At 33.9% G+C, this 13572-nt stretch overlaps 1 protein-coding gene across 2 annotated transcripts in view; it reads left to right on the plus strand.

Moving 5' to 3' along the window:
* Positions 1–9744, plus strand: part of LOC107315944 (heparan sulfate glucosamine 3-O-sulfotransferase 1-like) — a 33794-nt gene extending 24050 nt beyond the window's left edge. For both annotated transcript variants that reach the window (XM_015866896.2, XM_032445521.1), the window contains exon 2: positions 7801–9744. In XM_015866896.2, coding sequence (XP_015722382.1) covers positions 7920–8849 — 930 coding nt within the window. In that variant the 5' untranslated portion in view covers positions 7801–7919 and the 3' untranslated portion in view covers positions 8850–9744. The remainder of the gene's footprint in view (positions 1–7800) is intronic.
* Positions 9745–13572: the final 3828 nt, after the last annotated feature.

The following is a 13572-nucleotide window of genomic DNA, read 5'->3' on the forward strand; positions in this document are numbered from 1 at the left end:
ATTTGTGGGTTATAAGCTACACAGTATGAAAAAATTGAGCTCTGTTTTTAATTGCAGCCATAAAATAGCAGAGATATATGCCCAAACTGTCACCTCACCCTATAGAAAGAAAAGATCTTCCGTCAGTCTGAAACTGAGATTTAGAAAAAAACAGTTGTGGTTTGTTTATGGAATTGTATCCTGGACTTCATTTAGGATGGATGAAAACTGAGAAAGAGATGAAGAATGAGAGATAATGGAGGTTCCTTTTGACTTTATGCCATATTAATATATTGTTCCTAGAGGACTGTCCCATTGTTGTGGCAATAAAACCAGTCTGCTCTCATGCAGTATCGCTTTGAGTAGCTGAAATGAAAGGTTTAACAAAGAATTAAAGTACATGTGCTGTACAAACTACTCGTGGGTAGCAGAATGACCAAATGTTCTGACCCTTTATTTTTATTAATATGCATTTAATTATGGAAATCCATCAGAGACCTCTGCCACTTTCTTCTCTGTTACAGAAGTTTCCAACACCAGGAACTACTAAAATGCTGGCATCGTCATTCAAACTGAAGGAGAAGTTGTAAAAATGACATCATAATATGTCTAGATACAGCCAAGTATTCCAAATTGACTCTACAATTTCAGACAAAAGTATTAATTATTAGTTTTATCACCACAGTCAGCAAAAACTGTCAATCATTGAATCTGGGAAGGAGTTATAACATGTTCTTATTCAGTCTGTAGCCATTTCCATTGTAGATCCTCCTAGTCACATTTTCTAATATGACAAACATTGTCACAGGTTTCACAAATTTGAAGTCTTGAAGTTCAGATCCTGAATGTATGTGATGGCTCCTAAGTATGATTTTTACCTTGAAGACCTAGGTGGAAATTGATAGACAGAGCTAAAAGGCTCTGAAGAATTGCTGTAGGCACTGTCAGCCATCAAAGAGACTTTCTGAGAATTTTTAACTGATTTGAAGTGAAGCAGCATTAAATGGAGAGTGTGGAAGGCTGAGCTGAGTGCAAAGTAGCACTGAGCTATGGGGAAGAAGTTACGCTGTATGGCAAGGAACATGTTCTGCTTGAATTAATCATGCTGTTTGGTGCAGAGTTTCTGCAGCTGTATCTCCTCTGGCTTTTCAGGTTTCGAGCACAACCAAAGAAAACCTTAGCCTGTAGGCGCAGAGATTGTTTTTGTACAGGGAAGTTGTCATAATAGCTGGATGGACTGGGGGTAAAGAGGAGAAGTGTAAGAGTTTTTGACTGGTTTTTGTGTATCTTCAATACTTTGGCTTTAGTTGAACAGCTGACATTTCTATAAGTTCAGCCTGTATGTTACAGTTTATAAGACTGAGTTTTAGCACTAGAAGCGGTGTTAAGGAAGTTTGAGTTTGGCACAACTGGCTTATTTTCTGTGCTATTTTCTGTGTTGTATTCTGGTTATTGGGCATTTTCAAATGTTTCCTCAATTGCTTTCATTACTGTGTCTCAGCAGATGCCTGCTGGGTTAGAAGTGCATGTAACTTGGTAATGGGTATGTGTTGAAGGCATTAATGGAGCTTTTATTCAAGAGGTTTTTTTTATATTCTTTATTAATGTGTTTGTTTGTTTTGTATTTTTTTCTAGATTTCTACTTTAACATCTCCTCTGTTAGCAGTGATTTGCTTACCACCATAAGACAGTTTTACCTCTATTATCTTCTGTAGCAATCAGCTTTAAAAAGTGCTAAGCTCTTGCTTTGTGTGGTCTCTGACTTGACCTCTACACATTTCTTTGCTCTGAGAAAAAGTAGAAAATGCCTCTTTATTTGTGTGATCTTGGATTTTCTGATGCTAAAATTTTATGAGTACTGTTTGGTCATGGGTGCAACATTTTCATGGAGGAATTAATGACATAACTATGCTTCATGTGCACTCCCATTTCAGATGCTATTTTGTTGGACTGTCTCTTTGCTGCTATCACACAGCAACAAAATGTAATATTAGTGGGAAGTTCAGCCTTTGCCACCAACATGTCTCTGACTACATGGGCCAATATAATAAGAGGCATTACTTTTGGAGCAGCCCTCATACTTAATAACTAGTCAGAATTATAAATATGTCCTTTGGTTTCACACACTTAAGAAGTGCATCTTAAATTTTTTTCAGTCACCATTTGCAAGATGTTTCAATTCTGATGGGCTTTTCAACCGCTTTATTCTTTTACGGTTGAACTCTCAGCTCACTTTTACTCTTGCATTTTTCAGTATATTCCTGAGCCAAGATATTGGTTTGTCTCCTCCTAGTGTGTGAATCTGTCACCAGGAAGACTCAAATTTGCTAATTGTTGGGTACAGCTTTTATGACAGGGGAAGAATCAGTTTATTTTATTCCTTATATAATAGGAGCTATACAGCAATTAAACAAGACACAATACAGCAATTCTTATCAGTCAGTATCACATAGCTTAACTGGTTCCCTGAGGGTAATACCAGAGCCTTGAAAAACTTCCCTGAGAAGTTACCAAAAAGATTAGATAAGATACAGAGCTACAAAAGCTGAAGCATTTAACCTTGTGAGAGCACTCAGGGTGGGGAAAAAGGACCTGCTTCATGGCTGGCCAACTACTCATACTTCACTCCTGTCTAATTCCCCATTTAGCTGCCAGCATCTGCTGAGCTCTGTCCAGAGTGTTCTTGCCATGCACTGGAGCAATGCTGAGAATTTGAGGAATAATATTTATAAATTCTCCCCAGAAAAACTCTTCTGTGAGCCAAGGTCCTTGAAGTTATGATGATTCAGAGTCCCTACCAGTTCAAATTAGCAGGTCTTTATGGTGTTATTTCTCTAAAGCCAGGAAGCTGTATTCTTACAGGAGGGTGTAGCAGAGGTTCTAGTGCCAGCTGTTAGATGAGGATGTCATGCAGGAATTTGCTGTTTTGTAGATTAAAGCAAACAGCAGATTCTTAATTGTAGTTCCTAAACAGCAATAATAATATCAAGATGTTCTTTCTGACAATGAACGTGGGTAAATGAATAATATTCAATTAATTATACCAGAGGTATAGAGGCTGAAATATTACCTCACTAAGATCTGTAGAAATAAACATAAAAACCAGTTATCAGCCATACATTGCTCTGTCTTTGTAATTATGTAGTTAATGCTTATTTGGCTGAAGGCCTAGCATTCCAGCTCTGTTACTTCCATTTATATTGATTCTGACGCATAATTAACATTTACAGGTGCAACGTTAATTCAATAAAATGATAATATGATTACATTTGAAATACACTGATGTGATGTGTGGAGAGATTAGATGTACAGAATTGGCCTTGTCACACATGTTAATCTACCCACCATGTATACTTTACATCTCAGTGGGAGGAGAATTTATTTTACGTCTATTTAGAAGCTTGCTTAGAATATGCTGAGCTTTGTGGAACAGATATATTAAGGGTGTTCATGAAATTATGGCTCAGTAACTTTTATGTAGGTTTTTGGATTGTTACGTTTTCAAAGATACTAAAAAATGTGTTGGCTATGTCTACAGAAGTTTTATTTCACGCAGAAATATATCGGAGTATTTATACTGTATATATTACCATCTTTAAACTTCTGCCATGTATTAGAAGTCATTATCATCAGACAGTTTTCTATCCTGAGTTATCAGAAATAAGAAAATATCATACTAGCCTTAGGGAAGCAAACTTTCAAAACTCCTATCTGCTAATATCACCTGCCAATGATTAAATGTGTTTATAGTTTATACTAACCTTTCTTAGCTTTTCTTTAAATCTGTTATAGTCTGGGTAGCTGACAGTAGAGAAGCCTGCAGCCAATTGCAGTTGTTTTGCATCTTCTAACATTAGTCACCAAATAGCTATTTCCATTTTTATTCCTATTTACATTCCTATTATTTCTGGCTATTTGCAGTAAAAGGAGTTAGATTAGCAATACTATTTAAACCGTTTGAAATAATCCAGTTCATTTGTACTAAATTAAGCTGAGAAGAGGTATTCGTAACATGAACAGTAGATCTTGAGATACTTATCCAAGCAGGTGATTTTTTTCCTGATAGGAGAGAAGGCGGTGGAGCACTCAAATGAGTCTTACTAGTAGCAGAGGTGAAGAAAAGTAAATCCAACCACCAATTGGTCAGCGATAAGCATGATAAGATCATGGAATGGAATAGTCATGTCTTTAGAAGGCAAAACCTCTAAATCAGTCTGCCCTCAACCTTAACAATCATGTATCATTAAAACAGTTGTCCTTGTTATTTACATTGTTTTAGATTTTCAGTATTTTAAAAGGCATATTTTATACAAATGTAATGAAAACAGTGTGTATGAACTATGTTTAATCATACACACTCGAAACATGAGTTTAGGTTTAAAATTTTACGCAAGGGGAATTGCTACTCAATACTTTTGGTAATCATCAGAGCTTAACTAGATTACAATCATATCTTCTACTGAGAGTTGAGACCAAATTCCAGCACAGAAATGTAAGCCTATCTAAAGTTCATTTTGACTGGGATTTGATTGCAAAATTAAAAATTGGATTTTGTTCTTTCAAAACGTTACAAACTTGGATTCTGTTTTAAACAACTCTGAAAACGATGTTTCTGAACACTGTCATATTTCTGCAAAAATGCAAAATTCTAACATCAAGCCACGTGAAAGGTTCTATTTTGAATCAAATGTATTTCTTTATTTGGGATTCTTCTGAATCAGATAGCACTGAAAATTTTAGTGCAGTTCTACATATATTCAATTGTAGCTATTTCTCAATGCTCTCTTTCTAGAATAAACTTAAAAGTAATTGTGCTATTTATATTAAAAGTAAGGTCTATTCAACTATTTCTAGGTATGAAAATTTTTGAAGAGTTAAATATTCTTTATGCTATTATTATATATTTTTATGTTATCACTATATTCTGAATTCAATCTAGGTATTCCTGACCTGTCTGGAAATAAGTGGTTTTTCCTTTGTATTAGAGAAGATTGAATTTTAACAAATAAACTCTTGTTGTAGTGATAGTAGTTGTCGTTTAGAATTATTTATTACGTAGAGCCAGTCTGTATAAGACACTTTACACTGGCTTGTCATCACAGTATGGTTTTTGAAAGTAATTCCTGAAGCAATTCACCTTATGGTTAGGCTGTTATAACTTTTTCATATTGTCAGCGTTAGAAATATTCTTAATTATTAGAAGTATAATGGACCTGTTACAAGTTGGTGTTTCTGCAAGTCTTAAAAAGGTTGAAAACTCTTAATGGTGTTGGGATGAAATTGTATCTAACAGGGTAAAAACATAAAGTATGCATTTTTATAGAAAAAGTACTTTTTTAAATTCAACTATAAAAACTGTTGTTATGTTGTATTTGTTCTGAACACCTCTGCTTGTTGTAGCTTTCAGTGGTGAAGGGCATCTTTGCAGCTCATGTTTTGTTTAAGTTTGGAGGAAATGAGGGAGAAAACTGCAATATTCTAAAAAATTCTCCAGTCTTATGCTGAAACACTGGGGAATTCTTAGCTTTGCTTTTCGTGCTCTCCTTTCAGTTCTGCATGTAAATGTAAATTACTATAACAGATATGAGTGACTGTCAACAAAGGGTACAAAATTGGAAGTGGGTGGGGAATTGGAAGCCCTACTTTGTTTTTTTTTCATGGTTGGACTGTAACCCTGTTAAGGAGATGACATTAACCCTGACTTTCTAAAGCATTTGCACTCCTGAACTGACTTAATGTTCCTTAGTCAAAATTTCCTGTAAGGTGAGAATACTGCCTTAATAGAGTGCAGAGTTCATCAATATAATGTGCTGTGAAATTCCCCTGTTGAAAGTATTACAGGCAGTGGAGAGTATTATTACTCATTTATAATATTAGTAATAACTACTAATACTATATGTCTGTTTACCCTGAAATGTTGTACTTCACTAAGGTAAATAATTAGCTATTTAGATTTTTTAATCGTTTTTTACCATAGATTACAGGAATTGAAGGTCTTTAGACCATTTCTGCAATATTAAAATGATTTTTCAGCCAGCATATTTTCTTCTTTAGCTTTTAAAAAAGTAAACCAAACAAAATCTCCAGTTATTATTCACCTAAATAGTTATCTTCACAGTGTGAATTTCTTTCTGGACTTCATATCTACTTAGTATCATATCTGTTGCTGTTCCCTATGTTACTAAGCAACACAAAAACTACCAAATAAACATGTAGTATGGCACCATAATTCCAATAATGCATCATGGAGTTACTTTTTTTATTGTGTTCCATATAGCTAATAGGAATATTTTGACAGTACACAGTGCTTCAATGTAAAATATATTGGTTTCATTATAAAAAGCAGTTCATATCTTCTAAAAAATTGTGTTTAATTGCATAAAGACAGAAAAGCAGCACAAAAATTATTCAAATAACCTTCCAATTATATTTGATAAATCATGTTTAAATCCTTTTTACATTTATGTAGCAATTATAACCTAACCACGGGATCTAACATCTTAGAGCTTCATCAAAATCAATCAAATCTCTTAGGCTGAAGCTGGAATGTTGTTCTGTTGGAATTGCTCCCAAAGGCAATTTTGATCTATTTAGGCATCAGCTTTGTAGCACATTCTGAATTCGATTATTTCTGGTAGTATTTCCTAGGTAAGTTCTTTTTCTTGCAGTAACTCTAGGAAATTTTGACTATATAAAACTAATTAATTGAAAATTTGTTAAATTTAAATTAACAGTTGTTTTCCAAAATGCTACTAATCCTTGGCCTGTATGAAACATGGAGTCTCCTGTTACTTGGTTTCTAAATGTGTTTTTATAGAGAAGAATATATTGATATTCTTATCAATAATTCTAAAGACAATTTTTTTCTGGTTAGTCAAAGATGTCTAATATATCTGTTAAGAATCTGTTTTTAAAACTGAGTGGAATAGTTCTGGAATTTAAATTAAATTATTTAAGTTAGTTCACTACTTCATGGTATTTGCAAGGCAGTGCTTTCTTGCCAACTATTCAGATTGATCTTGCCTTTAGCGAAGTAATCTTAGGTGAATATTAGAACAAAAAAAGGAAACTGAAATAAAAGTAAGGGGTTTACAACAGTAATTCCTCAATCTTCTTCAAATAATTTTAATTTTACACTGAGGATTAGAATTTAAATTAATACAAGAGTTAAGGAAAAGGTTAGAATAAATATTATCTGTTCCCAGCTCCCCTCCCACCCTGCCCAAATCCTAGCTTACTGGGATCACAGAATTGCAGCAATAATGCTGTATATTCTTTCTTCAGGTAAGAGAGGAAGTGCTTCCAAAAGCGACTTATGTGTAGCTCTGTCCTTAATGTAAATAGGAAGTCTAAGAAGGTTGTGAATTGATAAATTCTGAATTTGCCACAAGGCTTGGCATTAATGAAGCAAAGTCATGGCTTGCAAATGTGCTTGGAATTTGAAGGCCAATATTTTTTGTCACCTATTGTGTGATGCCTTAAAAAACATGTTCAGTGATGTACACTCTTTGGGAGCCTTTCAAAATCAATAGACATTAACTGTCATTTATATAAGAATGTGTTTTGATCCTTTAGCATGTTTACTATTTCCCAAACATCCCATCCAAAAAATTGTAATTCTTAAAACAAAATGGGTTTGGTATAATGCACCTGTTCTTCCGTCTTGTAATTTCCATATAAATACCCACATTCTCTTTTGTTCAGAACTTTAAACAGAACTTCTATTGTGATTACAGATTGGATTTGTGAATTGAATGGTAAATTGAATTTCCAATTTGTGATGGGTTTAGAAATACTGATTTGATTTATTTTATTTTGCAGATGCTTCAGAAAATTGCTGTTTGTTTACCACTGGTTCTGCCAACCAACTCAAGAAGGAATGTATCTGTTCTTTCATTAATCAAACAGAATATTATCTTGAACTAATAATTCCTCTCCACATGGCCTTTCTTCTGGTGTCAGCTTATCTTCTGCTGACTCATACTCAGGGTGCTCCTGTGGAGAATGGAGCACTGTTGGAAACATTGAAGTCACAGGTAGGATTGTTCAGCAATAAAAGTGAACACTATTCAGCACAGGTGAGACCTCCTGGCACAAGTCGACGAATACCTCAGACAATTATCATTGGAGTTCGTAAAGGAGGGACAAGAGCTTTGCTGGAAATGTTGGATATTCATCCTAATATTGTTGTAGCTGCTACAGAAGTCCACTTTTTTGACTGGGATGAAAATTATGTGAAAGGAATAGACTGGTACAGGAGTTTGATGCCATTTTCTTATGGAAATCAAATTACTATTGAGAAAACACCAGGCTATTTTACATCACCACAGGCTCCAGAAAGAATTCATGACATGAATAGCTCCATTAAGCTGCTGCTCATTCTAAGAGATCCCACTGAGAGAGTTATATCTGACTATACCCAAGTATATTACAACAGAATAGAAAGCCACAAGCCTGTTCAGCTTTTTGAAGATATTGTTATTAAGAATGGAGCACTTAATACCAAATACAAAGCTATTCAGAGAAGTTTATATGATGTTCATATGGAAAAGTGGCTTAAACATTTCAGTTTGGATCAGATTCACATAGTGGATGGCAATACTTTAATCAAGGACCCTCTTCCTGAATTACAAAAAGTTGAGAGATTTCTGAATCTTCCTTCCCGAATTATGTCTTCTAACTTTTATTTTAACCAAACTAAGGGATTCTACTGCATTCGAAGTGATGGAAGAGAGAGATGTTTACATGAATCCAAAGGGCGACCCCATCCTCTTGTTAACAGCACTGTTTTAGAACAACTTTATTCTTATTTCAGAGAGCACAATGCAAAATTTTACAGAATGGTTAATCATTCTTTCAACTGGCATTAATGCATTTGCAATCAGTCTTTCTTTAAAAGGGCCTGAAATGAACTCTTTCAAGCGTATCTTTGTAACATGTAGAGATTCATATTATGAGAATATACTGGTATGTAGAAGCAGTGATGTGTTTGCTTCACTGGAACAAGACATCCATCAAGTCATTCAAATGATAGCTTTTGTGTTGGGGGAAAAATAAGTTTCACATATTTGTATGTTTACTTTGGATCATATCCTAATCTTTTTCCCATTATGCAAATCCTTCCCTTAGGAATTTCAGTGGACTTAATTCACATATGATGTTTTGGAAAAATGACTGCTTTTAATGATGTAAAAATGTACATATTTGAAACTGTATTGTTCTAACTGTTCTGTATTTTTTTTGTTCTTGGTATTTTTTATATCAAGTATGAGGATAGTGACGTTGATTTCTAGAACTTTTCATACATTAGGTTAAATTATATGTTAGGGGCATATGTAGTGGCTCCAGTAAATAACTCATCCTGTGTTAATATGTCAAAGCTTTCAAAAAATTAATAATAAAAGGAATCTATTTCACCTTTGATTTTGAATAGGTGAACTAGAAGATCCTTGTCTGTGTATCATTATCAGTAATGATCAGTAGTCTTAACATCTTGGATCTGAAGAAAAATTATCTCCAAATAATAAAGTAAGAATATGAACTGCCTGAAGAAGTTTAGAAAATGAGAGATCTGAATGTAAAGAATTTAAAAGATCCCAGGCAACCTCAGTTTATGCCCTTATTGTGTATACTAAAATGCAAAAAAAAAAAAAGAAAAAAAAAATTGTTAAAATCAGCACCTGTACAAATGTTTGATTATATAAATTTTACTTTGCATTTGAGTGAACAAGATATCTGCTTATCAATACTACCATATTAATCATATTTGTATTCTGTGACTAGTTATTCTATTTCTCTCACAGCTTTACTTTAAGTATTTCCATTGGAACAGTGATCTTTCTGAATAAGAAAAGTGCTTTTCTTTGCCTGCCCTTCAAAGCATGGAGTATTCTTTGTAATTTCTAAAGCAGGTCATAGGAGGTACTCAGACTTAAAAGTGACATCTTTTTATATTTGTATTTCTCAAACATTGCTCAGTATACTATGGTTGACATACTCAGATTATGTATAAAAGTAACATCCTGCATTAGGAATTTTTCTTTTTGATATCACTTGCTTGACAATATTGTCTGCTCTTCTTTTACATAGAACAGCACCAAAGACAAAAAACAACTTGAATTGTTAAATGTGAAATGCTAAATAGAACCACATAAATGCAAGCAGTTGTGCTTGTTTGAAATTGTACATTACAATCCAAAAATCCCAGTGAGCTGTAATTGTACGGGCACACTCTAAGCATCAGACTTCACCTAATCCTGTTGGTAATCTGTGAAAATCTGTGTTCTTCTGTTTAAACAACTGTGCAGGCTACAGGATACGTTCCCATTGTGGAATTCGGTTGTCTTTTTCATGAGTTTGAAGGTACGTATTGCAGCACTAATTTTGGGTTTGTAAATCACCTTACTATGGTGCTACTTAGATGTTAGGGTGGTAGCATTATTCTTCCACTGAATCTGAACAGATTCAGGCCTGCTTTAGATTAGTTGGAAAGAGCTGTCATCATACTCCTTCAAAAATTGTAAAATGTTAAAAATAGAATAACAAATCTTGTTATTCTACTACCTGTTAATGTATATCTAAGATGGAAAATTATTCTAGTTTTTCATTAGCCTATAATTAACCTCTGAAATTATCTTTCTACAGTATGATTACTGAATGAACATATTATTTCTTTGTTCAAAATAATTTTTTTTTTCTTCCATCTTTTGTGAGGTTGTGGCTTCTTAATCACTGGTATTGTTATGATCTGGGCACTACTCAGATTGGTGTGCATCAGGTGTGGAGATATAAATTCATTTCATTCAAATTCACCAAGATCCAGATCATAGTTTTTCTTGCACATTCTAAACTTATACATTCTATACATTCTAAAACTTGCCATATTTTCTTATTTGCTGCTTTCCCACTATTACTCTTTTTAATAGTGTTCTTGTTTTAATTTGCTTCTTATCCATGATTCTTTTTAACAGTGTTGGGTTTGGTTTTTTTCCTAATTTTTTCCTATTTTATTTTTTCTGCAATGAATCTAATTTCAAAGCACTGTATAATTTAACAAAGTTTTTGGGAAGCTGTTAGTAATGAGACTTCATATGTCTGTCACTTCCAGTTTCATAGGTTAATGTCTTTCTATATTTATATTTGCAGACATCAAGACTTTTTCTTCTCTGAAGTTTACTTTAAGTGAATTGAATGCAGAAGTACCAGTTGGCAAAAGCTGTACACATCTTTGAAAATGCAGGTCTCTTTCTAGACTTCACATTTTAAGGAGTGCTGATCTGCATAGATAAAGGTACCAATGAAACGAAAGTATAAAATAGTATCTTGAAGTTGAAACTGCCAGTTGAAAACGCAGTAGATTTTCTTCTTGCAGGATATTGGACCCTTTCAAGGGTCTTTTGGATATAAATTGTTTCCTCCGAGATAAAAAGGTGTTTCGAGTGACATTTAAAGCAAAAGCAAAGAATTATTATCAAACTAGAGTCAAAATATTATTTCTATTTTATACTTATCCTAGTGATGAACAGTATTTTATAGGAACGTATAATAGTTGTTTAAGAAATAATCCTTTTGTATTTTTTGCTTTCTTCACCGGATAGTACAACTGATTTACAGGTTGGAATTGAAATGGCAGGAGGCACAGGTAATTAAGAAATCCTTTACCATTTGGACCAGCTAAAATGCTTTTATTTTGATGTGAACATTTGGAACTATCATAAACTTTTTTTTTATTCTATATATCTGTGTGTGAGTGTATATATGTGTATATTTATATATATACGAATGTATATGCGTGTATGTTCATATATATACGTATAAGAATTTATCATTCAAACTTGCAGAAGAGGAAAAAAATAGGGCAGGGATAAAATACTAAGTATTAAAAGCTGAGATGAAGGTCCTCTTCTGCTAAATAATTGTGTGGCTAACATGGCACAATTCTAAATGAAAGTTATAATTGGGCTGGCAAGACATACAGAAGACAATAACAGGCTACAACAGGGATTTGTCTTGGTACTGTGCATTTCTGAATTAATTTTCTGGTTATGAAGCTATTCAGGGTAAATGTGAGTGTACATTTTTCAAAACACTGCAGGGCTGGGAAGCAGCAGTTCTCTGCACTAAGTGTTGGGTTTTTGTTTTTTTTTTTAAATCCTTTCTGGAAAATTAGCCGTATGAGATGCATAGTTTTTGTTGTTGATTTGACAAGGGCTGTCAGCCTGAAATGCTGTGCAACTGTCATGAGAAGATTGAAGATATCATCTCTCCCAACTCTGCTAAGATACAAATCTACCACTGCAGACAAGTGACACAGATGGAACACTTTAAACTGCAGGGGGTGCATCGCTGCCTTGAGTGGAGAAAGATTAAAGGCTCATAAACAACATATGCTATACTTATGCATACACACACATCATACATAGCTTGCAAGATAAACTTGGTCTAAAACAAAAACAAGCTGAACCTATAACTGTGCTCTAAAGTGATTGTGTTGAAGGCATACTGAACTGCAGGCAGCTGTTACAGTAAGATATACTTGTAACATTATTTCTTGTAATGAACCGAAGTCTGTTTAGGCAATGCTCTAGGCTTCCTCTGTGAGCTGTTGCCATATACTCTTCTAAATATTGTCAACTGGCAGATAATGGATTGTTTTCTCAGATTCAAGTGCAGCTGCATCCATCATTATGTGTTTTCAGGACAGCCTATGTTTATGTGATTTTTATCAAGTGTAAATATGGCAGAATGAATAAAAAGAAGATGAACAGATTCTCCAGGAAAAGTAGCTGATGGGTCATACACATACAGCCTGGTCATGTTGAAAGTAAGCAGATAGGAACAGGATTCAAAGTAAACTCTCTTTGATACTTTTCAAAAATAAACTTTCTAAGTAAGTTCATAGATTTTAGGTAAGTAAAAAAAGAAATAACAAAAAACCCCTTCCTACATTGTTTGAAAACCAACTTGGATTTTTAAAACTGAAAATCATTTAAGAAGTTAAGAATGGATTGGCTTTATTGTTACTGCATTTCTAGTGGTATTTTTAAAAACTGCACTTTTTGCTTGTTATTTTACTAGAAAAAAACATTTTTATAGTGAATGCCGTATCTGCCAGCTGAATTGAATTTTAGATGGACAGTTCACTGTATTAATTGCTCACATTAGAAACACAATATTAGATAGGGTGATAGCTATCTGACATTTCATTTCAGAGAAAGAATGTCATGCAAAATTAAACTACAGTGGTAAACAATAGTGGATCATACTGAGTATCACGCACCCTGGTTTATACATAGGAAGATCAGAGCTGCTTCAGACCCTTGAATGACTGCTTCCAACATCTTTTGTGGGTTTGGAAAAAATGATTCTCCATCCATCAAACAGACATCCAAGGTTGAATCTGAGAGTCTTTTTTTCCAGTTGTGGAAATGAACACTAAGATGCCCTTTTTTCCCCTTGAATTACCTGCAAGATGGATCTTTGTCAAACTGCAATATTTATTCCATTGGTAACAGCAAACTAACTTCAAAAGCCCCATTTCATTTTCTAGGTGCTTAACCTTCCATTATTTTTGTCCATAAATGCACTTGTCAC

Source organism: Coturnix japonica, chromosome 6 (genome assembly GCF_001577835.2).
Source record: "Coturnix japonica isolate 7356 chromosome 6, Coturnix japonica 2.1, whole genome shotgun sequence".
In the NCBI taxonomy this organism is placed as follows: domain Eukaryota; kingdom Metazoa; phylum Chordata; class Aves; order Galliformes; family Phasianidae; genus Coturnix; species Coturnix japonica.